General features: G+C 35.9%; 1 protein-coding gene across 5 annotated transcripts in view; it reads left to right on the top strand.

Moving 5' to 3' along the window:
• The window catches only part of COP1 (COP1 E3 ubiquitin ligase), a 235,552-nt gene that overhangs the window by 116,439 nt on the left and 92,036 nt on the right, over positions 1 to 27,077 (top strand). For all 5 annotated transcript variants that reach the window (XM_012444565.3, XM_012444561.3, XM_064370558.1 and 2 more), the window contains 3 exons: positions 23,154 to 23,297; positions 26,213 to 26,321; positions 26,778 to 26,859. In XM_012444565.3, the coding sequence (XP_012299988.1) occupies positions 23,154 to 23,297; positions 26,213 to 26,321; positions 26,778 to 26,859 (335 nt within the window). The remainder of the gene's footprint in view (positions 1 to 23,153; positions 23,298 to 26,212; positions 26,322 to 26,777; positions 26,860 to 27,077) is intronic.

Here is a 27,077-nt window from a genome sequence, read left to right as displayed (position 1 = left end):
CAAAAAGGCCGGTTAAGCAAGTGTTTGAGAAGGCAGATAATGTTGAATTTGGTGCATTATTTTGTTACTTTGTAACAGAGATAATTACTGTAAAATTGCATGACATAGTGTTGGTCACTTACTGCAGTAATCATCGCACTGAGAGAAAAGGCCAAACCAGAAATGTGTTTTTCTTCCTTTGCTTATTTGGAGTTAAGACCATACCCATCAGTCCACAAGGTGGCAGCATTTGTTTACTTTGACACTATCTCAACTATTAAACAATAGACTAGATATGGAATTGGTGACATATAGTGAAGTTCACTCTCATAGGTAGAAGATGATCCTAGATTAGCAGTGGCAAGTAATAGGAAAGAAGACAGTTATTGGATTCTTTTTACACTTAGCAATAATAGCATATTTTGCATTTTTTCTGTTAGGTGTTCAGTGTCCACCAGAGAGGAATAGTTTGAAACTGTATAATTTAAACTTTCTCAATATACTTAGTAGTGATGGTTGTCTTTTGAATTCCTAGTTTGAATTTTGTACAACTAGATTGTTATGGTCAAAATTGTTATACAGTCTACCTCTAGAGATTATTTCAGTATTTTTACTTATGTTTGCTCAAACTGTTGGAATGGAGTTGTATAAAGCATTAGTAAATTCCTAAGAAGAAAATAGTTATATATAGTGGCATTCATTGATGCTAGAACAGTCTCTACACTGGTAATGTGGAATGTGTTACTTACTCTTTTTGTAGACAACATCATAAATATTGTACATGAATTCCCTAATTCATTTAATCCTTGTTTCAACCCTATGTAGCAAGGTATTGCTATAATCTCATTTTACTGCTGAAAAACTGAGATAGAAATTTTGTAACTTGTCCAAGATAAACATAATGCTAGTAACAGTCAAAACTGAGATTTGGACCCAGGCATACCTGAATTCTAGTGCTCTTTTGTTTACTTAAGGATCTGTGGAAACCTTGTAAAGTTTCAGAAAACACTTTTCCTTTGAGGCACCCAAAAGAAAAGAGGACTTCATTCTTTTGAGGTTCTGACACTGTATCTCTATTTCTGTAAGGAGGTCAAAATAATGAACATTTTTTGATACTAATTTTTTTACATATACTGCACCTTAGCTGTCACTTTTTACCATAGTTTGAAACTATTCAAATTAAACTTTATGGTTCTACAATAGTTATAAGGATCCTTTTTGTTAAGTCTTAATTTATAATGACAGCAAATGCAGATCCAGATTTAGGGTAACTTTTAATATGTTCCTTATTGAAGAATGCTTATGAGCTTTAAATTTATATTTAAAAAGAGATCTCTGGGTAATTATTGACTTGTTTTCTAAGGAATAGGTATGATTTTTAAGACTACCAATGTACTTTCTCTTTTTGTCAGAAGATACTTCCATTGTTGTCTTAAACGTTATTGACCATATGGGGGTTGGTTGAGAAATGAGATGAATGGTTGTGCAAAGAAAGGAATTTTCTTCCCAACTTTTGCCTAGGGCCTGCCTTTTAAAGCAGTTATTTTTTAAACTGTGTTTTAGGCTGGGAGCTTCATCCACGCAGGGGCCTTACCTGTCTTATTTCTTGCATATTCCCATGTCTGTAAATATTTGTTAAATGAATGCATGAGTGAACAAAAAAGTGTTTTATCTGCTGGAAGAGGATCCAGAGCAAGTAGGACTCTAGCATTTGTCCATATATGTTCACTTATTTGCTTATGAATAAGTAATCCTTGGAAGAAATAATCCTTAGCCTATGAAAGAAGTTTGTGAATTACCAATGGCATGTGACAGAAATATAAATTCATGCTAACAACTTAAAAAGGAGTACAAGATTGTCAGCAAGTCTTGGTGAGTTTTGTACTTCTATGGTATTTCATAATATAGGTGACTTAAAATATAGGTTAAAAAGGAAATGCAAGCAATCTAAGCTTAAACTTTGAAAGTCACTACATGTACTCCCTCCCTCATAACTTCTACTCTAAAATTTTTCTGTTCTAATCTCCACTTGTTTTTCCTGTCTATTTTCCTTTGCTTTTGTCAGAGACTTTGCACTGGCACAGAGTGAAACCATATGAAATAATTTTACACATATCCATAAAACAAGTGTTAATTAGGTTAGCATTTAAGATTTTAGTAGACTTGTGAAGGTTTGTCATAAATCAGTGTTTGGAATCCAAGAGATAAAAGTAGAACTAATGTCTAGAAGCCACATTTTAAGGTTAATATAAGGAAGATCTTGTAGTCAGCAGTGTGCTGAGGTAGAATAAGCTTCCTCAGGAGGCAATTGTCATACATCCTTACGACTATTTAAAATCAAATTCTAGCTTTTTTATTTAGAAAATCTTTCTGTGATCCTAAGATCAGTTAGATATTCACATATATTTGTCTATAATATTGTTATGCTTTTTCCCCCCAAAATTATACCCTATTCATATTAAATAGTTTAAGTGCTGAGAATATAAGAGTGATGTACATGGTAGTGATAACACAGACATTTAAGTGAGTGTTCTTGCCTTGCTATAAAGAAATACCTGAGACTGGGTAATTTATAAAGATAGGAGGTTTAATTGGCTTACAGTTCTGCAGTCTTTATAGGAAACACTGTGCTGGCATCTGCTCAGCTTCTAGGGAGGCCTTATCATTACAGTGGAAGGTGAAGGGGGAGCAGGCAAGTCAAATGGCTAAAAGAGGAGCAAGTGAGAGATAGTGAGGAGGGAGGTACTACACATTTTTTAAATGACCAGATCTCGCAAGAAATGTCATGAAGATAGCACCAAGCCATGAGGGATTCATCCTCATGATCCAGACACGTCCCGTCAGGCCCCCCTTCCAGCATTAGGGATTACGGTTCAATAGGAGATTTGGGCAGGTACAATACCCAAATTATATCAGTTAGGATATAGAATAAAGTGTTTAAGTGCTATGAAGGTATTTACAGTGTACAATCTGGAGAAAAATTGGACAGAAGCAAGGGTAGTCAGGCATGGTAGCTCATGTCTGTAATACCACTGCTTTGAGAGGCAGAGGTGGGAGGATTGCTTGAGGCCAGGAGTTCAAAACCAGCCTGGGAAACATAGCAAGATCCCATCTCTACAGAAATGAAAATGTAAAAAATTAGCCAATGAAAAAAAAAATTAGCCAGGCACATGGTGTGCACCTCTAGTCCTAATCAGGAGAGTGAGGTGGAAGGATTTCTTGAGCTCAGGATTTCAAGGTAAGCTATGATGGCTCTGCTGCACTCCAACACAGATGACAAAGTTTTGTGGGTTTTTTTTTTTTTTTTTGACAGAGTCCTGCTCTGTTGCTCAGGCTAGAGTGCAGTGGCATAGTCTCTGCTCACTGCAACCTCCGCCTCCTGTGTTCAAGCGATTCTTCTGCCTCAGCCTCCTGAGTAGCTGAGATTACAGGCACGCACCACTACACGTGACTGATTTTTGTATTTTTAGTAGAGAATGGGTTTCACCATTTTGGCCAGGCTGATCTCGAACTCCTGACCTCAGGTAATCCACCTGCTTCCACCTCCCAAAGTGCTGAAGTTACAGGCATGAGCCACTGTGCCCAGCTGTCAGAGTTTTTAATTTTAAAAAAGTTAAAAAATAAAAAAAGAAAGAAACACAAGCAGAAGTAGGGAGATACAATATATAGGTTTTGGGAGGTCTGTGGGACAAGGCAGAAGTATTTAAGAAATACATAAGAATATATAAAGACTAGGGTAGCCAGAACTTTGTGATTGATTGAATGTTGACCTTGAAGCAGAGGGAAGTAACTTCTATTTTGGCTGGAGCAGCTGGGCAGGAAAAATACGGGGGTCATACACAGAGATAGGGATACTGGAGGAGGAGCTTGTTCAAGTAGCAACAGGGTTCATGGAGGTTATCTAACTAGAGATTTGACATAAATTCTGCGGTTATATGGAGATGAGGTGAGGTTTGTGAATTTGGAAACTTTTGCAGTTAGTAATTGACACCATAGTTGTAGATATATAGAACACTGAGTAACATAACTAGTAAAGCAGACTGAGAAATTGTTAGAGAAAGGAGGATGAAAACTAAGAGAGTGTATTGCCATGTTATCCAGTGGGGAAAGGAGATAATCTTTTGGATTAGATCATGAGATCTTACAGATGGGATTGGATCTGAAGCAAAGTAAGACTTTTTGCCTTAGTGAGAAGGGAGGACGCTTCCTTCTGGGTAATGTAAGGAAACACAAAGAGAGTGGATGCAGAGGTAGGTACTTTTTAGATTTGGTGGCAGGGTGTTTAAGGGTCCATAAAGAGCTTATGCAGTTTCCATATGTTATATCAGAGTGATGGGAAGGAGAGGTAGTTGTATAGTTTTTGTGTGACTTTAAAGGAAAGTGATTATGTGACTAGAATGATTAAATTTATGGGCTGTGGGATTTAAACAGAATACTGAGGGAAATGAAGATAGGAGTTGGCTGAGAGACAGGCAAAAATTAGAATCAGTTGTGTGGCAGTCAAGAATGAAGAGTTGTAGTGAGAATAGTAAGCAGGTGAGGGAGAACCCTCTGGAGATGGTCAGAGAGAAGTGTTCGCATCTTTCGCAAGAATACGCTTTCATCTTTGTACTTCTAGCACTTGATAGTCTACTTGATATCTAGTGAGTATTCCTGTTTACCTGATATTTAGTTGATGTTCCTGTTGGTTGACTCAGTTGGAGAATAAAAAACTTAAATTCAAGGTAGAAAATAAATAGTAAATAGTTGTGGCAAATTGATAAAATACTGTGGGAGTTGACTAAAAAGAGAGTTCTCTTGACATTATGACTTTTAGTTTCCTGGAGACATTTGAAATGCTTCTTTAAAGTTTTTCTTAATGAATTCCTATAGATTATTCTTTCTGTACTTGACTTTTAAGATAGGATGCACTAGCATATTTACTTTTATTGCTTCATTATGTCCAAAACCATGTATTACATGTATTATAATTTCTTCTTCTTTTTTTTTTTTTTTTTCTTCTTGAGATGAGGTCTCACCCTGTTGCTCAGGCTGGAGTGCAATGGCACAATCCTGACTTACTGCAGCCTCAACCTCCTGGGCTCAAGTGATCCTCCCAACCTCAGCCCCCTAAGTAGTTGGGACTACAGGCATTGCCCCCACACCTGGCTAATTTTTGTTTTTTTTTGTAGAGACAGGATCTCGTCATGTAGCCCAGGCCAGTCTCAAACTTCTGGCCCCGATTGATCCACCTGCCTTGGCCTCTCAAAGTAGATTACAGTTATGTAATTTCTTACAGAAGTTTGCGTGGAGGTAGTAATTCTAAAGGCTGGGCTGTTGTTGTACTTAGCAGGTTCAAGAGGAAGGTATTACGTGTTTCCTCTGAACAAAACATGAAGAAAAATAAGGGAATATAATTATTCACATATATTCAATTATTTAGACAACCTCTAGAGAAGAAGGCCTTTATAAACCTTTAGAGTGCAGCTCATAATTTAAAACAAATATCAGTTTGAATGAATAAGTTTCATTCATTCAAAGTTTCATGCAGTTTGGAAAAAAAATGTGCTTTTATCTCTTAGTTATCTGACTTAATTAGAAATAGGCTCAGTTAATCTTATTTAAATAAGATGAAATGAGAACTTCTTTGAAATCATTCTGCGTTTTATGTGGCATGTTGTAAATACTAAGTAAATGTTAGCCATCCTTACCCTTTCAGACTTACCAACCTGTTTTTAGGACAGTGCTTCATAATCATCTGGAGCTCTTGTTAAAACACAGATTGCTGTGCTCCACTCTCAGAGTTTCTGTAGTCTGTGCTATGTCTAAGAATGTGCATTTCTAGCATTTCCCAGGATTACACTGATGCTGCTAGTCTGCAACCACACTTTCAGAACCATTGCCTTAGGTTCAGAGCTTTAAAAAGAAAGAAAGAATGGAGGAAGGGAAGGAGGCAAGAAAGAAAGAAGGGAGTAAGGCAAAGAAGGAGAAGGAAGGAAAACATAAGAAATATTTACATTTTTAATTCTTTAGGAAAATATTATAATTACTTTTTGATAGATTTTATTTATGGAGCAGTTTTAGGTTCACAGTACAGAGATTTCCCACGTATCTCCCACTCATGCATAGCATCACCCATTACCAACATTCCCCACCAGAGTGGTACATTTTGAAACGGGAAAAGTTTCCTTATCCCCCTTGCAGGGCATGCAATGAGGGTGTGGCTTGTTTCTTTGGTGCCCCACTGCTCAGAGGGTTTTCAACCCTGGGGTAGCAGGAAGACAGGCAGGTCGTGGGAGCATGGGCTCTGACCCCACAGCAATATATAGGGGTAAATAATTACAGCTCCTGAAGCCCCATGTGGCCTGTGTTATAGTGTACTGTTTTAGTTTTGCCATCTGTAGGCGGCAAAGATTTCCATAGATATGTCCTGGAAATGGTATTATCTCCAGTAGTCTTTAAAAATAATTTAAATATATATATATCCATATTTAAGTAAATGAAATATAACTTTTTTGGGTAATTTTTCAATTTTCTGGAATTGTAAGTTTTGGGGTTTTTTTTTTTTTTTCCGAGATGGAGTTTTGCTGTGTCGCTCAGGCTAGAGTTCAGTGCCTCGGCTCCCTGCAACCTCCACCTCCCGGGTTCAAGCAATTCTTCTGTCTCAGCTTCCCAAGTAGCTGGCACTACAGGTGCCTGCCACCACGCCTGGCTAATTTTTGTATTTTTAGTAGAGGTGGGATTTTACCATGTTGGTCAGGCTGGTCTCAAACTCTTGACCTTGTGATCTGCCCACCTCAACCTCCCAAAGTGCTGGGATTACAGGCAGGAGCCACTGTGCCCAGCCTAAAGAATTGTAAGTTTTCAAACTTTGCATTGGATTTGTTTTTATGCAAGGAAGCTCATTTTGATTGAGAAATGTAAGGGCTCTTTTAAAATCAGCAAACTGGCCCGTGGGCCAGATTTGGCCCATTACCTATTTTTGAAAGATCCATCAGCTATTGATGTTTTTTACACTTTTAGTTGGTCGAAAAAGATTTGTTTAGGCTCTGAAGATGTACTACTATACTTGATTAAATCTCTATCATATTTTCAGATTAAGTGTGTCTGTGCAAGAAAGTGGCTTTTGTCAGATTTTCTGATCTATTTGTGATGAATAGCTATTTAATGTTTTATCATTACTTACTTAACAGTAATAAGGTATCACTTGGCCCGTCATATAGGAGGCACTCCATCATTGATGTAATGATAGCTACAGATTTTATTTACATAATAACAAATTCTGGTATGTACAGCAGAAAGTTTCCTATTTGTGTATTTTTACAATTATTTATCAAACGAAGCCAAAAAAAAAAGAAATACCCTGAAATAAGACAGAAGCTAACCTATGGTTAGGCGACTTAGCTATAACATACTAACATTGAAACAGGGCTGTTTTCTACCACTAATGTTTATGTTCACATTCTCTCTCCTCTGCTTCCCTTTTCCCTACTCACATCAATAGGTGAGTTTGTTGATAACTTCAGAAGTTATAAAACTTGATGCTTTGATCTGTGCTTGAGAGAGATTAATTTGCAGTATTATTTACATAATTTAAGACATATAAAATCACAAGTTGGATCGTTTTTAAAATCACCTTTACTGAAGTATAATTTACATGCAATAAAGCATAAAGTTTGAAATTTGATAATTGTGTTAATGGCAGTCAAAATATAAAACATTTTCAAAAATATTCTCTTCCACCACTTGCAGTTAATTCCACCCCTCCTTCAAACTCCTGCCATAGGCAACTCTTTGTCTCCTTTCTGTTACAATAAAATAATTCAGCCATTTAAAAATTTCTTATAAATGGAACCATACAGTATATATTCTTTTGTGTCTAGCTCATTTTGCTCAGCTTGTTTTTGAGATTCATTCATGTTGATGTCCATATTAGTAATTTGTTTATTTACTTATTATTGAGTAGTATTTTATTGTCTAAATATTCCACAGTTTGTTTATTCATTTGAATAAATGTGATTTGTTTATTCATTTGAATAAACTTATTTGAGTTTTTTGTTTGTTACTATTATGAATAAAGTTGTGAATATTCATGTACAAGTCATTTTGGATATTAACGTTTATATTTATTTATTTGGGTAAATACCTGGAATTGTAATTGTTGTGCTGTAGGATGTGTTTAACATTTTAAGAAACTGCCAAAATTATTTTTAAAGTGGTTGGATTTTTAAAGTCCAACTGGTTACCACTCCAGTCAGCAGTTAAAAAAATTCCAGTTGTTCCAAATCCTCTGTAACTCTTGGCATTGTTTTTCTTTTTAATATCAGACATTTTATTAGTGGGTATGTAATGGCATTTTCTTGTTATTTTTCTATGCTTTTTTCTTATTATTAGTGGTGTTTAACGCACTTATTAACCATTTGTATATCTTTTGTGAATTGTCTATTCAAATCTTTTGCTCGGTATTTTAAAAGCAGGTCTTTCTCTTATTTAGTGATGAGAATTCCTTTTATATTAGGGATATGAGTTCTTTGTCAGATATATGTGTTACCAGAATTTTCTTCCTTGCCTGTGGCTCATCTTTTTATTTTCTTAATAGTGTCTTTCAAAGAACATGAGTGGTATTTAATTTTGATGAATTCCAGTTCATCCATGTTTTAAATTTTTCTGTCCTGTAGAAATGTTTCTGCTCCTAAGATTTTTCTTCTATATTTTCTTCTATCATTGTAATAATGTTACCTTTTACTTACAGACTTATAATCTATTTCAGGTTATTTTTTGTTTAGATTGTGAGGTAATGGTTGAAGTTTATTTTTTTCCTCCCAATATAGATATCCATCATTTGATCAAAAGATAACCTTTTCCTGTTGTCCTTTTTGTTTAAAATTAATTGACTATATATATATATGTTAGTCTACTTCTTAGCTGTCTGTTCTATTTATCTATATGTCTGCTCTTAGGCCAGTATTGTACTGTCATGATTACTATAGTTTTATAATGAGGCTTGAAATTAGGTAATACAAGTTCTCTATCTTTGTTACTGTTTTCAAAAGTTATACTGGCTAGTATAAATCTTTTACTTTTCCATATGCAGTTTAGAACAAGAGCTCTTCTTTTTTTGTTGCTGCGATGATTTGAAGAGATTTATCTGGTAAAACTCACATTTTCTCTTATATTTTTCTTCAGTGTTTTTTTTACTAATGTGGAGCAAAAATGTACAGTTTAGAAGAAAATTTGATCATCACTCTGTCACCCAGGCTGGAGTGCAGTGCCTCGATCTCAGCTCACTGCAACCTCTGCCTCCCAGGTTCAAGCAGTTCTCCTACCTCAGCCTCCCGAGTAGCTTAGATTACAGCTGCCCACCACCATGCCCAGCTAATCTTTGCATTTTTAGTAGAGATGGGGTTTCACCATGTTGGCCAGGCTGGTCTTGACCTCAGGCGATCCTCCTGCCTCAGCCTCCCAAAGACTAAAAACATTTTAAAGAGGATAAAATGTCATAGTGGCTTTGGGGACAACAATATATTTTATTTTTCAGCCCTCATTATTTTCTCTAATAGATTTTGTTCCAAATGTGCAAAAGTTGATATTCAGTGTATTGATCTTAAAGGGCCTCGAGATGCATCTTAGAAAGACATTTTATCACAAGATAAACACTTAATAGTCACAAAAGTGTTTCAGAATATACTCTATCAGGTAGTGTATGTACTTGTTTTAGCTATTCAATGATAGAGGGAATAGGAAAGTAAATTTTTCTCAAGTAGTTGTTTAAAAGCAAGATCTTGAGGTTTTATGGAATTCAAACAAAACGAGCCACCTAATAAAAATAATAGAATAATTATATGCATAGACTTTAAAATGGGACTTCAATTTAGTGCCTGTGATATGAAATCAAGTCTGTCCATTAATTCAGAATAAGGTTAACCGTTATCTAGCAGGTTGCTATTTAAAAAAAAAAAAACAGTTTAAGATCAGCAAACTAATATCTGTGAGCCAAATTTCAACTCATTGCCTGATTTCCTAGGAACTAAGAATATTTTTTACATTTGCAAAAGTTGAAAAAAAATACAAAGGATATTTTGTGACATGTGAGCATTCAGATTCTGGTGTTTATAAAGTTTTGTTGGAACCACTGACACTGAACATTTTATGTTCTGACATAAAATTAATAGATATTGCAAATTCCCTAACTACAAATCTTTAAAAATTGTAGTGTCTTAATTGTAATATAAAGGAGAAATAAAAGGAAAATAAAATGAGTTGATTTTAATTGGTAAATACTTGGCTATTCTGTGTTGTTAAAATAATGAGATGATCAAAGAATAATTTTAATGATTCACTTGTTTTATTGCCATACAGAGATAATTTTTTTCTTAGGTTCACAATGCTTAAGAGGGAGAGAATAATGTGGACAAGTTTCACACGAAATACACTTGATAGATGAGTTACATTAACCACATAGTGAGTGAGCTCCAAGATCATCAAAGTCTGGTTACTCAATTAGGATGGAAGCAGGCCTCTGTGGAAAGTAAAGTTTAATTACACATTAAAGTATGCTTTTGTGTGAGCACAGCTGAGATCTGCAACTACCTGTAAGGTCCCTTGAAGTTAGAAGGCAGTGCTGGTGTTAGAAAGCAAGTCTTCAAAGCTCCGAAGCTTTGTTAAAGCCTGAGCATTCAGTTTTCTGAGAAGTGGCTTACAGTGAAACTTGACACAGCCTAAGCTCTCAAAGTATTCGTCAAACTCTTAGGTGTATATATGTTTGAAGTCCAGTAGTTGAGGTCAGTAACTCACATATGGGATCTGAGGAGGTGTGTTATCACATTCCAGAGGTGGGGAGACGTTCCAAGTTCACATCTGGGATCCGATAAGAGGTCACATTTTTGAAGTGGTGAGGGAATACACTCCTAGTTCTTATTATGGCAAAGCATATCATTCATGTAGCAAACTATGTAAGTGTTTAGAATCATTTCAGAGTTATATAGCAGGGACAATATAATGGAGTAATAACACCTACTTATAATTAGTAAGTTTGGAATGTTCAGCAAATACTGGAAATGCAGGGGTAGCTTGTCTACGTAAAATGGATTTCATTTGTTTTTTCTTTTCTTTTTTTTTTTTTTTTATGAGTTGGAGTCTCGTTCTGTTGCCAGGGCTGAAGTGCAGTGGCACAATCTCGGCTCACCTCAACCTCCACCTCCCAGGTTCAAGAGATTCTCCTGCCTCAGCCTCCCTAGTAGATGGAATTACAGTCACCCACCACCACTCCTTGCTAACTTTTTTGTATTTTTAGTAGAGACAGGGTTTCACCATGTTGGCCACCCTAGTCTCGAACTCCTGACCTCAGGTGGTCCACCTGCCTCGGCCTCCCATGGTGAGGAGATTACAGGCGTCAGCCAGTGCACCCAGCCAGTGGATTTCCTTTCTACTCTCACTTAATTATAGGATTTTCATTTGCACAAGGATGAGAAGTATAAATATTTTTGAAGGTATAATGTAGATTATGAGACAATCAATATAATCAGTAGCATTAGAAGAGTAAGGGAAAAAATAACTTTGTCCTTTAACCAAAGTAGGGACTTAGTGGATATATTGAATCCTTTACTTCTTTCTGTAGTAATTAGTAAAGTAACTATGTAGTCACTAGACAGAAATACTACAATTCCCATTTAGGAGAATAACCCATAAAATGAAAGAAATCAGGTGGTCAAAGACTGTTTTAATTAAAAATGAAGTTAAAACAATATATGTCATAAAATAAGATGACAGATATAAAAGTAAATATGTTAATAAATTTAAATAGGCTAAACTTCCTATCAATAAGAAAATGTTTTTATAGTAGCTTATAATATAAACCACAAATCTGTGCTTGTATAGAAGAGTTCTTAAAACTTTGAACTGTGAAAGTTGAAAGTACGGTTTAATTCAGGCTAGAAGGCATTAAGTCAGTGTCTCTCTCTCTCTCTCTCTCTCACACACACACACACACACACACACACCCCTTCATAATGTTCAAGGTTCAGTCTATACTGAAGTTTAAGTGTAATTATAAATATCTTTGTGTATTAAAAAATCCCTGTTAACTGTAAAACAAAAGAAACACATCTAGTGGTATGAGACTTTAAATCACATGAGATCTTAGTCCATGACAGATTAAGTGTTCAAAAATTAAATATTAATAAAACTGTAGAAGCCCTAAATAACATAATTAACGAGCTAGAAGACATATACAAACATTTATAAAGATATACCTTCTTTTAAATTGTCCATGGAACATCAGAAAATGTAAAGAATCTAGATCCTATACCAAATCTCAAATTACAGAAAATAGAAATTAATATTTTCTGATCACAATACAGGAAGATCAAACATTTATTACAAATGTAGAAAACAGGGAAAATATACCATATGGAAATTTAATAGCTATTTTGGCAACTCTAGGATCAAAATGGAAATCAAACCACTGTGATGAAATTTCTGTGTATTAGATAGAACCTATTAGACATAGCTAAAAGTACCCAGAATAAAATTCCTTACTCTAAAGAAATTAACTGAACAAATACTGGTAAAGGAGATGTAAAACAAGTTAATTAAACATCCAAACAAAGAAATTAGAGAAAGAACAAGCTAAACCTAAATAAAATGGAAGGAAATTAAATAAATATAAAAATAAGAATATATTATGAAAAAACAATTACTAAATTCATGAGCTTTTAAAAATAAAAGATGAAAATTGTTAACCTAATCAAGTAAAACTGGAAGAAATTACTAGATGTTTGGCAGGGCATTCAGAAACTCAATTTTGGACAGGTTAACAATGCCTATTAGATTAAAAATTGGAGCTGTCGAGTAGGCGTGAGGCAGTAGTATAGAAAGAGGTCTGGTTTGGGAGACAAACACTTAATAGTTATCAGTGTACTGTATAGATTGAAAGCCATGAGACTATATGAGATCACCAAAGAAATCCAGGAAGATAAAAAGGAGTTGAAGTACAAGAACTTACCTTAGCTTTGGGATGTTTTATTTTATTTTATTTTATTTTAGTATTTTTGAGATGGAGTTTCACTCTTGTTGCCCAGGCTAGAGTACAGTGGCGTGATCTCGGCTCACTGCAACCTCCGCCTCCCTGGTTCAGCTGATTCTCCTGCCTCAGCCTCCCGAGTAGCTGGAATAACCGGCACCCGCCACCACACCCGGCTAATTTTTTGTTTTTTGTCTTTTTTTTTGAGATGGGAGTCTTGTTCTGTTGCCAGGCTGGAGTACAGTGGTGCAATCTCGGCTCACTGCAAACTCCGTCTCCCAAGGTCAGGCAATTCCCCTGCCTCAGCCTCCTGAGTAGGTGGGACTACAGGCGCGTGCACCACCATGCCTGGCTAATTTTTTGTATTTTTTAGTAGATACGGGGTTTCGCCATGGTCAGGATGGTCTTGATTTCCTGACCTAATGATGTGCCTACCTCAGCCTCCCAAAGTGCTGGTATTACAGGTGTGAGCCACGGTGCCTGGCCAGTTTTTTGTATTTTCAGTAGAGATGGGGTTTAATCATGTTGACCAGGCTGATCTCAAACTCCTGACCTCAGGTGATCTACCCACTTTGGCCTCCAAAGTGCTGGGATTACAGGCGTGAGCCACCATGCCCAGCCTGGGATGCTTTATTACTGAAATGAAGATGAGGAGGAATGACCAAAGTAGACTGTGATGGAGTTAAGGTACGAGAAAAATGAGCTCTGTTGTGGAAGAGGGAGTTACCATATTATGTCAGCTATTGTTGATATTCAAGGAAGGTCAGAATTCGGAGTTTACTGTTCTGTTTAGTAACCTAGAGGTCATTATTGACCTTCATACAGCATTTTAAGTGATGGAGGCAAAAGCTCGATTCCAGTGAGTTAAAGAGAATGAAAGGAGAGATTCTAGAAATTTTTTTTTGTAAAGTTAGGGTATTAGAAAGGAAAGCAATAGGATAGTAGCTAAAACAGAAATAGGATTATAAGAGGTATTTTGTTTTGTTTCGTTTTGTTGTACTTGAAAAGGAAGAAAACCATTGAAAGGCTTATGGAAAAGATCCAGTATAGATGAAAAAAATTGATTGATACAGGAGAGAGGAGGAAAATTTAGGAAACAATCCTTGAGTAGATAAGCAAGGATGAGACTTACTGCACAAGTATATATGTTGTTAGATCTAGGAGCACATGTGTTCAGAATGACAAGAAAGACTGCAGAATATATCAAAATATATTGGTATAAATGCTGATAAGTGGAGGATGTGGTTAGTGGGAGCCTTTGGAAAGTATCTTCTTGTTCTTTTTATATGTTTCAGTAAACTTAAAAGCAGAATAATTTGGCTAGGCACAGTGACTCATGCCTGTAAACCCAGCACTTTGGGAGGCTGAGACAGACAGATCACCTGAGGTCAGGAGTTCAAGACCCACTCTGGCCAACATGGTGAAACCTCATCTCTACTAAAAATACAAATATTAGCCAGACATAAAGGTACACGCCTGTAATACCAGCTACTTAGGAGGCTGAGGCAGGAGAATTGCTGGAACCCGAGAAGTGGGGGTTGTGGTGAGCCAAGATCACCCCCACTGTATCTTAGCCTGGGCGACAGAGCAAGGCACCATTTCAAGGAAAAAAACAAAAAGCATAAAAAACAGAATAATTTGCTGAGAGTGATTATGAAGATATGGGAAATTTGTGAAGAGTAAGAAAAATTATGTAACTTCTTTATATGTGAATAGGAGAGTGAGTGGCTGAGGGAAGTTTCCTATGAAGTTAGTTAAGTGCCTCCTTAAGGATAGTGATCATGAGTTTAAAATGTGACCAGAGAACATGGTTGCATGTTTTTTTCTCTAACCATATTCAGCTCTTCCAGTTCAAATGTAGAGTGGGTAGAGAAATTTAACTGGGGCTAGTTTTGCCAGAGAGGTAACGTACAAAAAAAATAAGAAAATGAAAATAGTAATAGAGTGCAGAGTTGTGTGAGGAAGTTATATTTACTGGCCATGTAATTTATGTTGGGAAAGAAGAAAGTAAATACATAACAGAATGAGGAGCAGTGGGTATAGGAGCCATACATTTTTAGATCACAGTGGCTTTGAAGGATTGTTGGAGAGACAAGGAATCAACTGGAAAGAATGGAAGTGGTTGTCAGAAAGTGTTATGTCATAAGGTAAAGGAGGGAGTGAAGTTATTGGTAATGAAAAAGTTTCTACAGTGTGATCATGGTTGTGTGAAGTGGAAGTCGGCAGAATAAAAGATCTTTGGAGAAGGGGAAGTTAAGAAAACTGATCAGGATATTAATCATCTATACAGTTATAAAATAATTAACATTTATGAAAGGAATAATTTTTAAGAAAATGACAGCTGAAATTTAGAATTTCCAAGAACTCATGGGTTGGTAGAAGGAGTATCAAGGACACATATTGGGTGGTATATGTTACAGGAGATTTTGAACTGGGAGGTTTCAAGGAGAAGAGAGAAAATGACTGGAAGAAGCTATGTATAGTAAGGACACCGACTTTACTTCCAGGCCTGTTTGAACATGGAATGTGGAAAGACTTTGAGGAAGCAGTGTTTTCAGGGGAGAGCTGGGTTTCAGTTAGAATGAGAAAGCAAAGGGAAAATTTGGGAAAGAAATTGCAATTATTAGTGGCATTATCTGGGTGGAGAGAGGTTTAGCTTCTACTTAATAGAAAAATGCATGTATTTTTTGACCTAGCACATCATATTCTAGGTGTATTTAAGAATATTCTTGCAGGTTGGGCTCGGTGGATCATGCTTGTAATCCCAGCTACTCAGGAGTTTGAGGCAGGCGAATAGCTTGAACCCAGAAGGTGGAGGCTGCAGTGAGCTGAGTGTGTGCCATTGCACTCCAGCCTGGGAGACAAGAGTGAAACTTTGTCTCAAAAAAAAAAAAAAAAAGAATATTCTTGCTTATGTGGCAATTGACACATATAGAAGAGTTTGGGTTTTTTTTTTTTTTTTTGCAGCATTGTTTAACAGTAAAAGACTAGAAATGAAATGTTCCTAGTTAAATAATTTGATATATCCAGACAGTATAAATCTGTACAATTATTGAGGACAAAATGAGGTAGCCCTCTTATGTACTAATACGAAAAGATGGTCAAAATACTGTTACATGAGGGGGAAAAAAGCAAGTGCAAATTAGTGTGTATGATGTCACCTCATGTGTTTAATTAAAAAAATACATGTATGCACATTTATGCATAAAAAAACTAGTAAGGTACACACCTTGAAATTATTGGTTGCCTGTAGGGAGGGCAGTTGGGTACTTATTGGCAAGACTGGGAGGGAGACTTGCTTGTTTTCTGTATACTTTTGGAACCATTGTCTACATTCATTTTTTTGTTTTGTTTTTTTGAGACGGAGTTTCGCTCTTGTTACCCAGGCTGGAGTGCAATGGTGCGATCTCGGCTCACCACAACCTCCGCCTCCTGGGCTCAGGCAATTCTCCTGCCTCAGCCTCCTGAGTAGCTGGGATTATAGGCACGTGCCACCATGCCCAGCTTATTTTTTTTTGTATTTTTAGTAGAGACGGGGTTTCACCATGTTGACCAGGATGGTCTCGATCTCTTGACCTCGTGATCCACCCGCCTCGGCCTCCCAAAGTGCTGGGATTACAGGCGTGAACCACCGCGCCCGGCCCTCATTTTTTTTTTGATGAAATATGTTCTAAGAAAACATTCAAGCCAAGTTTAAGGATCTTTAGTAATAGATGGAGTTTGAATTTTTAATAGTAGTAAATGAGCAGAATTACATTAATAGAGGTGTGTGTATGGAAATTTATTCTAATTCAGTCCTTAAAATCGATTAGAAAAAGGGAAAGTCAGTAGTAGTCTTGATAAGGAGGCTGTTTCAGTAGCCCAGGTCAGCATTAAAGCAGGCTCAATACATGCTTCTGTTAATTTCTCAAATACAGTCATGCATTGCTTAATGATGGAAATACGTTCTGAAAAACGTGTCATTAGAAATTTTGGTTGTTGTGCAAACATCAGAGAGTGTACTTAGGCACCTAGGTGATATAGTATGGCCTCTTGCTCCTGGACTACAAACCTACACAGCATGTCACTGTACTGAATGCTGTAGGCAGTTGCAAAATAATGGTATTTGTATATCCACACATAGGGTATACCATCTGGTATACCTTTATAGCTCACTTAACTGTGAATGGAGCTTATAGGACTGGAAGTTACTCAGGGTGAGTCAGTGAGTGAGTGGAGAGTGAATGTGAAGACCTAGAATATTTTTTTTGACTTTTTGTTTGTTTGTAATAACACTTAGCTAAAAACACACATTAAACAACTATCCAAAATATTTTCTTTCTTCATACATTTTTCTGTTTAAAAATTTATTTTAATTTATTTTATTTTTACTTTTTAAACTTTTTTGTTAAAAACTAAGACACAAACATATGTATTAGCCTACGCTTAGGCCTACATAGGGTCAGGGTCATCAAAATCACCATCGTCCCTTCCACATTTGTCCCACTAGAAGGTCTTCAGGGCCAGGAATACACGCGAAGCTGTCATCTCCTATGATAACATCTTCTGAAATACCTCCTGAAGGACCTGCCTGTGGCTGCTTTACAGTTTGTTTGTTTTTTTTTAATAAGTAGAAGAAATACACTAATGATAAATGTGTAGTATAGTAAATACAGAAACCATTAACAGTTGTTTATTATCAGTTATTACATACTGTACATTAATTGTATGTGCTATATTTTATGCAACTGGTATCACAGTAGGTTTGTTTACACCCTCTTCTCCACAAACCTGGGAATAATGTTGTACTGCAAGTCACTAGATGATAGGAATTCAGCTTCCTTATAATTTATGGGAACATTAAAATGTCCTTTTATGGCACATGACTGTAATGTCTTTTGTTTTTTTTTTAATCTTGATTTTTCATCAGCTAGGTTAGAATCTGGTAGATAACTGGCACTCTGGACATTTGATGGCTGAGAATATTCATGGTTCATTCTTTTCTTCAAATAGGCCCCAATAATTATTGCCTCCTAAATTCCTGTATTAATACTTTGTCTTACCATTTGACATTTGCCTATATTGTCTGTAATCTCTTCTACTAATTAGAAACCTGATGAGCCTACCTTATTTTTTTTTTATCCCTTTATGTTTAACCTGTTGCACAGGCTGAATTATGTGTTATTATCACTATATATAATATAATGTATATTATTATTCTGTGTTATTTTTCTTACTTTGTCTGTGTATATGTTCTTTGAAGACCAGCTCATTTGTTCTCATTGAAATTGCAAGTTTGCATGGTGATTGAGAGCATAGACTCTGGAACCAATTACTTAAATTTGAATTATCTGATATATCCTTGGACAAATTACTTAACATCAATATACCTCAGTTTCTTTATACAGTGGAGATTTGAAACTTGAACAATTTAGGTAAAGTGGTTAAAACAATGCTTGACACATCTCAAGTGTTACGTATGTTATGGAAGTTTTAAGTAGTATTATTGATCTGGAAGAAAGCTGAATAACATCCGTTCTTACTTTACCTGTGTTTGTATTTTTTAGAGATCTGCTCATCAATTTTCATTAAAATGGCTGATTTCTAAACTTACATTTTGTTTCTTTGAAGTTATAGTTACCTGCTCTCCAGGCACATTATCATGATAATGAATGAGAATGAGACCTTTGACAACCGCTCTTACTTTATATTTTAGTTTGATAAATTGGGCTCTGGCATCGAGGAACACTAATCCACCATGGTTGTTAATACTTATAATTGCAAAAAGATATGACAGACAGTGGAAACACTGACAAAATTCTGTGCTTGGGCTTGTTGACAGCTTTCATTGCTTCCTGCCACATTGTACTGGAGGTATGCGTTAATCAGCTGTCCTGTGCGGTTTCTTGCCTTGCTACTTAATCACTTGACTAATGACCTTTTTGACAAAGAATACAGCTAGTTTCCTACAGCTGAATTACATATTTCAGCTGTTAAAATAAATCACTTTCTTTTAACAGTTGAAATATTTCAAAGTGTGAAAGAAAAATGCAATTTATGTCCCCAGAAACACTATTTTTCAAAAGTATACTTGTATATTTTGAAATTAAAAACAAATTCTGTGAAATTGAATTTGTCATTGCAGTAAATTTTCATAAACCTCTTGTTTTCATAATTACTGCTGACAATGGATGGCAGAAATGAACATTGTGTAACAGTAGTAAGACTTAAAATTTGTTTTTGAATTCAACTAATTTGTTTACCTTTTATTTAGTCTCAGACTAACTAGTTACTGTTTAACTTTTGAAGTACTTTTGCTTGGGTTATCAGATTTCATAATAAAAGTAGTTGAATATCATAGTGTTGTATAAAAGGTCATCTGTTTTGTATTAACTCTAGAAAGCTCTCTGCACCTGAAAATTACAGGTATTGATTTGAGTCAGTTCATAATCTGTTTTTAGAATCTCATAATGTTCATGTTTGAGAATATGTATGATTAAATATGTCAGAGAGAGGGAGCAAATGTTTCGGTATCTGGAAGTACTTAAATCCTGAGTTTTAGTAATGTGGAAGTACTTCCATTTAAAAAGGTGGTTTGTGGGGGGAACCTGTTTGTCTTTCTTTCCCCTGTAATCAAAATTTTTTCGAAATAATACTATTTTTATACTTTTAATTAATATTTCTATTAAAATGTATTTTTACACTATAAAAGGACCTTGTTAACCCCAAAATATGTTTAAAAACATACTCTACAGGTTCCTGATACCTTAGTATATTAAAAACAAAACATAGCCAAAATGTAAGAAAGTAATAGCAGTGAAATCAAAACAAAAAGTTAACTTTTTAGTATGAGAATTAAGAGTGAGCTAATGTCACCAAATAATAATGTGTTGAACAAAGAGAGAGAGCTGTCTTGAATAACAGGGTACCAGTGGAAGAAATAATAGACTTATTTAGGTCATCATATTAATTCTTTTGACAGCATTTTTACTTAGGTGTCAGTTTTCTCCCTGAAATGAATTTAAGCTATTAGTTTGATAGGTTAGTGTTTAAACGTATTATATATGTTAAAACTAATAGTTTAGTAATGGCATACTTTTACTGGCACAACATTGGAATTGTGTTCATTTATTAGCTATGTATATGTGTTGGTGGAAAAAAAGTATTTAGTTATAACATAACTGGTTCACTTGAAGTCTCATCTATAGCAAAACCAACAGAATTTCAGTTTTGATAATAACTCTGTCCTTTACCAGATAAAGTAATATTTCTCCTTCAGTGACATGAGACAAAGGGTATAAATTGAGTTGGGATGGATGAGTAGTTGCCATCGTTGTAGTTATGGTGCATTAAAATCCACATGGCAGCAAGTAGTAGCTGAGGCAGCAGTTCAATTGAGCTTGTACAAATAAATCTATTGCATTGCTGTAGTATCATACTTTACTGCAGAGAACATTTGCTGAATTGTGCTCTAGTCAGTGACACTTAACTGAATAAAATTCTTTAAAAAATTGGCTGCACACTGTGGCTTATGCCTGAAATCTGCACTCCCAGCACTTTGGGAGGCTGAGGTGAGAGGATCGCTTGAGCCTAGGAGTTCAAGACCAGCCTGGGCAATATAGTGAGACTCCATCTCTGTAAAAAAAAAAAAAATTTTTTTTTTTTTTTTTTTTTTTTTTTTGAGACGGAGTCCCACTCTGTCACCAAGCTGGAGTGCTGGAGTGCTGGAGTGCAGTGGCACGATCTCTGCTCACTGCAACCTCCGCCTCCCAGGTTCAAGCGATTCTCCTGCCTCAACCTCTAGAGTAGCTGGGACTACAGGTGTGTGCCACCACACCCAGCTAATTTTTGTATTTTTAGTAGAGACGGGGTTTCACCATGTTGGCCAGGATGGTCTCGATCCTTAACCTCATGGTCTGCCCACCTCAGCCTCCCAAAGTGCAGGGATTACAGATGTGAACCACTGTGTCCAGTCAATTTTTTACAAAAATTATATAAAATTAAGGAAGGGTTTAAAGCAAATGAAAAGTGGGCATCTTGGTGTGTGTCTTTAAGGGTAATATTGTTTGTTGTTGTTGTTGTTGTAGTTTTTGAGACAGAGTCTCACTCTATTACCCAGGCTGGAGTGTAGTGGCACAGTCATGGCTTACTACAGCCTCAAATTTCTGGGCTCAAGCAGTCCTCCTGCTTCAGCCTCTCAAGTCTCTGGGGACTGCAGGAACACATCACCATGCCTGGCTATTTTTTTCTTTTTTTTTTGTAGCAATGGGGTCTCACTATGTTGCTCAGGCTAGTCTCAAACTTCTGGGCTCAAGGGATCCTCCCACCTCAGCCTCCCAAAGTACTGGGATTGCAGGCATGAGCTACCTAGCCCAGCCTGAAATGTTCTTAACGTGTCTTTTTCTTACTCATCATCATTGGTTCAGCAAGCTTCTGAATAATAAATCATTAATCATTAACTGTTCTGTGAATTGAAATCACATGTAATCCATTAAGAAAATAGATGTTTGTGTTTTTTGTATGTAGGTGTTTGTATTTTTATGCATTAATTGAATGCTTAACACATGCAGAGCATTAGCGAGGCATTTTGAGAGAAGAAACACATACACAGTACTGAAGATACATTCATACATATTAGATTTTAAACCTTTAGCCTTTACATTTTGAGGGTTTTTTTTTGTTTTTTGTGTTTTTTTTCTGAGATGGAGTCTTGCTCTGTAGCCCAGGCTGGGGTGCCCTGGTGTGATCTCGGCTCACTGCAACCTCTTCCTCCTAGGTCCCAGTTCAAGCAATTCTCCTGCCTCAGCCTCCTGAGTAGCTGGGATTACTGGCACATGCCACCATGCCCAGCTAATTTTTGTATTTTTAATAGAGACAGGGTTTCACCGTGTTGGCCAGGCTGGTCTTGAACTCCTGACCTGTTGATCCACCTACCTTGGCCTCCCAAAGTGCTGGGGTTACAGGCATGAGCCACCGTGCCCGGCCTACACTTTGAGTTTTACATAAGAGCTTTGATCTGTGATAAAGCATGGTAATTATTAGCACCAATACTGAAACCGGACTACTTTGTATTTCAGTACCATCTCAGCCACTTACAAACTGACTAACTTTGGGCAGTTTACCTCACCTCTAATCCTCATTTTCCCGTCTGTGTAATGTAGGTAATAATAATACATATATCACAGGATTGTTATGAGAACTAAATGAGTTAATACATGCAAACTGTTTTAGTAGTTATTGAATGATTAATGAATATTAGGTATTATGTAATTAATTTTAGATCAATGAGAATTCTTATGGATAAACCTCTAGAAAAGAGGCTTAAATAATAATGATTAATAATGTATGTGATGATTCATTTCAACTTTTGCTACCTTTGGGCTAATTGGATTCCCAGCTGGCTGTATAACAACAACTTTGTTTAGGCTCCAAGTTCGGTTCTATAAGAGCAATAGTCTTGTACTTGCTTTCATTTAGCTTATTTTGGAGCTTATATAAAAATGATCAGCAAGAGGGGGTGAATTTTATAAGAAATGCTAAAGGAAGGGAGACATTTTATTATTTTTTAACCTCTTGTGGCATACGGAGTGTGCATTGGGGTTTTATAATTCAGAGAGATATTTGGGGAGGGAATTAGGTATGGATTTGGGAAAAAGTAATGATAATTTAGTGATTTAGTTATATGTATTCTCTCCACTTGTCATCACCCAGTTGCTTCAGTAATTCAACTTATATACTAATATATTTTTTAAAAAATTGAATATTGTGAAATTCTGCCATCTCCACAAAATGGCAGGGAAATAACTAGAATGTATGAAAAATGAGTTGATAATTATCTTTTGGCATACTTCTGGTATATCAAATAATTCATGCCATTAAATCTTTCTCACTAAGCTGTGATAGGTTATTAGAGCTGAATGAAAAGCATGTCAGGTGTCTAGGAACAAAAGTACACCTGTGCACAATTGTGTAGATATTCACAAGTCTCTAACACTTTTAATTTGATATGTGTTGATGACTTAATCTGGATATGAGGCCTAGTACAACTTGAAGGCATTTAAAGTAGATCTCTTATCCTTGTAGAGAGAATTACTTTAGAACTAGAAAATAGCAAATTCTGAAATGTTCTCTTTATAAATGTCACACAGACAAGTAAATAGTCTTACTGAGCAAGGCGTATGCTTTTTCCCCTTAGTATTGAATTTGACCGGGATTGTGACTATTTTGCGATTGCTGGGGTTACAAAGAAGATTAAAGTTTATGAATATGGCACCGTCATCCAGGATGCAGTGGATATTCATTACCCTGAAAATGAAATGACCTGCAATTCCAAAATCAGGTATTTACATTATTTTCTTCTCATGATACAGTATATATGTAACAATTTGCATATGTAATTATCACAAGATTATTTTACCTTGCCATGACACTTTTCTTTTATTTCCAAGACGGAGTCTCACTCTGTCGCCCAGGCTGGAGTGTAGTGGCGTGATCTCAGCTCACTGCAACCTCCGCCTCCTGGGTTCAAGTGATTCTCTGCCTCCACCTCCAGAGTAGCTGGGATTACCACCATGCCCGGCTAATTTTTTTGTATTTTTAGTAGAAACAGGGTTTCACCATATTGGCCAGGCTGGTCTTGAGCTCCTGTCCTCATGATCTACTGGCCTAGGCCTCCCAAAGTGCTGGGATACAGGCGTGAGCTACTGTACCCTCAGCTCCGTGACACTTCTTACTCATTCATGGTGAACACTATAATTGTACTGTGTATACAGAGTATGTATTATTATTTGGATTATCTTTCTTGCAGCTATTGCTTGCTTTTTTCTTGTGGGGTTAGCCTTTTTTTTTTTTTCTAGTTGCCAAATGAAAGCTCTTCTTTCACTTAATCAAATGAAGGTCTTTGTTGCAGATGATTGTCGGAGACGCTGTGGAGTATTGAATAAGGATTAATGTAGCTTAATACAAAAACATCAGGAATTTTTCCCCTAGCATGGACATATCTCAACATATTAGCATGATTTCTAGTTTTAAGAATTTTTTATAAGAACATTCTGCTTTTCACTGAAGGAATGGTGTTTATGTTTTATGTTTTAGAGATTATACTTCATAAGCAGTGCTTTTCAGACTTAAAATACTGTTAATGTTTACAGGCTGTACTTGATCTGCTCCCAAAAAAATCTAAGAAGAATCCTAGAATCTGCTTTTTTGTTTCTTTTCTAAACAAGCTTCCCAAACTGTACTCATGAGCATTGGCTTTATGAGGAAATCATCTAATAATAACTTTGTATGTAACTTTGAACATTTTCAAAATAGCCATCCTTGAACCCTTCTTATCTTTTAAAATGACATACATAGTATGTTTGTTACAATCTTTGTGTAATTAGTTATAGTTTTCTATTTTCTAGTTCATTTATAAAAATACTATCCTGATAATTGGTGAGCTTGCCCATTCATTAGTGGCACTCGTCGTTGAGAATCTATTATAGTTTATGTCCTAAGTGAAGAAGATATAACATGAATTAGATACAACTTTATTGAATTCTTAAATATCAGGGATAATCCTAAGTGCTTTGTCTTTAGCAGACCTATGAAAAACTTACCATTATTGCTCCATTTTATACAAAGAAGCTGGGCACAGAAAGGTATTTACTAACCTACATAAGATTATACAGCAGGTATATAGAGGAGCCAGGATTCAGACTGAAGTAGTTTGTTTCTAGAGTCTGCTCTTAAACATTTCATGCTGCTTATTTATAAAATGGAGGCCATGATAGTAATACCTATTTAATAGGATTGTACCTTTAAAAAATCCCCGTAATGCACTCAGAATGATACTTGGCCCATAGCAAGTATTTATGTTACATAATGAAAATGTGAATTAGAACACTTAAATGTGCAACCTACCTGTTCTATAATTATACATGTAAAAATCTGCAATACTTCCTGGTACATTGGAATAAATGGTGAAAGCACTCAAGGCTGAAAGCTGTGGGCCTGTGGCTGAAAGGATCAATACCTAAGCATGTCTAAAATAGCTTTGGAGCACATCTACTGTGAAAGTGAACTAAATTAGCCAGAGCCACAGCTAGTAAGTAACAGATCTGGAATTTGAACTCAAGTCTACCTAAATTCAAAATGTGGCTCTTAACTGTTCTATATAGTTTCTACCAGAAATTCTAATTAAATATATTTAAAAATGCAAATAGACTCTTCCAGTCTCTGAAATTTAGCATGAATACAACTAGTAGAAAGCAAAAGACCTTGTGTTCATGTCTAAGAAGTCATTTACATTAACTGCTTTATAAGTAGCTTCTTGCATAATATTCCCTCCCTTTACTATCTTCATGATGCTGATATGTATCTCAGCAGAAGTATACATTTTTATATGTTGTAGACTTTTGGAGCACTTGAGAATAGCCAAAACCATAAACGATAAACGTTTGATTCTTTTAGATGCTTTTAATTGGATTAGTCATAAGTTATAATTAGTCAAGTCAAGACTGTTTGGATGTAAATACAGAAAACCAATTCACTGTAGTTTATTTGGCTTATATGGTTTGGCAAAACTGGATACAGGGTCTTTTTTTTTTTTTAATTTAAAATTTATTTACTTTTTCAATGGACAGATGGATATAGGGTCTTAAAGAGTCTCATCAGGTCTGTCATTCTGCCATGGTATGCCTTGAGCCCTCTGGACAGTATCACCTTCACTGATTGGCATGCTTTCCTCATGTGTCGAAGATGGCCAGTGGTTGCTCCAGGCTCACCCATCTTACAGCTAGTGATCACAGTAAAAAGTGGTTAGTCAAGAGATCGAGACCATCCTGGTCAACATGGTGAAACCCTGTCTCTACTAAAAATACAAAAAATTAGCTGGGCATGGTGGCGCGTGCCTGTAATCCCAGCTACTCAGGAGGCTGAGGCAGGAGAATTGCCTGAACCCAGGAGGCGGAGGTTGCGGTGAGCTGAGATCACGCCATTGCACTCCAGCCTGGGTAACAAGAGCAAAACTCCGTCTCAAAAAAAAAAAAAAAACAAAAAAAAAGTGGTTAGGGTCATTACTTGTTCATTTCAATTTTTAAAATTTCAAAATTATTGCTGTCTTTTCCCAGATATGTTTTGGGCAGAATAATGATTGTTAACTGATATAGACCATTTTTAACTAGTGCAAATCTTTCTGAACACATTGAAATTATTTTTATCCCATTGTTATTTATTTTTATGTAAAGTAACTTTTAACTGTATTTCTTTCAGCTGTATCAGTTGGAGTAGTTACCATAAGAACCTGTTAGCTAGCAGTGATTATGAAGGCACTGTTATTTTATGGGATGGATTCACCGGACAGAGATCAAAGGTCTATCAGGTAAATGAAGAGTAGTAGTTACATGTTATATGGATCATATATTTATTTTGTTAAAACTTTTAGTATTTCATGTGCTTTAGAATTACAGATATGAAGTCACTATTTAGTGTTTTTTTTTTTTACTAGTGTAAAACCTATGCAATACCAAAAACTTTTTTTTTTTCCATCTACCTTTTTTGGTACCAAATACTTTTCCAAAGCATTTCCTAAGACTTTAGTCTTTATACAATGCATCAAATATATTTCTAAAAGCAACAATTTTAGTAAATGTATATATATAAAAAGTTTTGAAAGTACTTTGCATCAACATCTTACTTGCTTTTCATTTGTTTTCTAACCTATTTTCCTCTCCCCATAACAATAAATTGGTATCAGTTTTTCTTTTTTTTTTCTTGCTTTATTCATTTTGGTATCTCTGTTCTGTCTGAGGCTACTGTGTCTTCCTTCTGCTTCCAGGAGCATGAGAAGAGGTGTTGGAGTGTTGACTTCAATTTGATGGATCCTAAACTCTTGGCTTCAGGTTCTGATGATGCAAAAGGTACTATTTGAATCTCTTTCTCACCATCCCCTTCTCCCTGGCCCTCCTAACCTTAATTCCTTTCATTGGCAGAAATACGAATATTTACTGAAACTCATGGCAGTCCTTTATGATAACTGATTATTATTATTGTTGCGTTTTATTTTTTGAGATGGAGTCTCACTGTGTCATCCAGGCTAGAGTATAGTGTCACGATCACGTCTCACTGCAACTTCCGC

This window comes from Aotus nancymaae, unplaced genomic scaffold, assembly GCF_030222135.1.
Source record: "Aotus nancymaae isolate 86718 unplaced genomic scaffold, 86718_ANA_hifiasm-v0.15.2.pri h1tg000108l, whole genome shotgun sequence".
Classification (NCBI taxonomy): domain Eukaryota; kingdom Metazoa; phylum Chordata; class Mammalia; order Primates; family Aotidae; genus Aotus; species Aotus nancymaae.
This window is presented reverse-complemented; position numbering and strand designations above follow the sequence as displayed.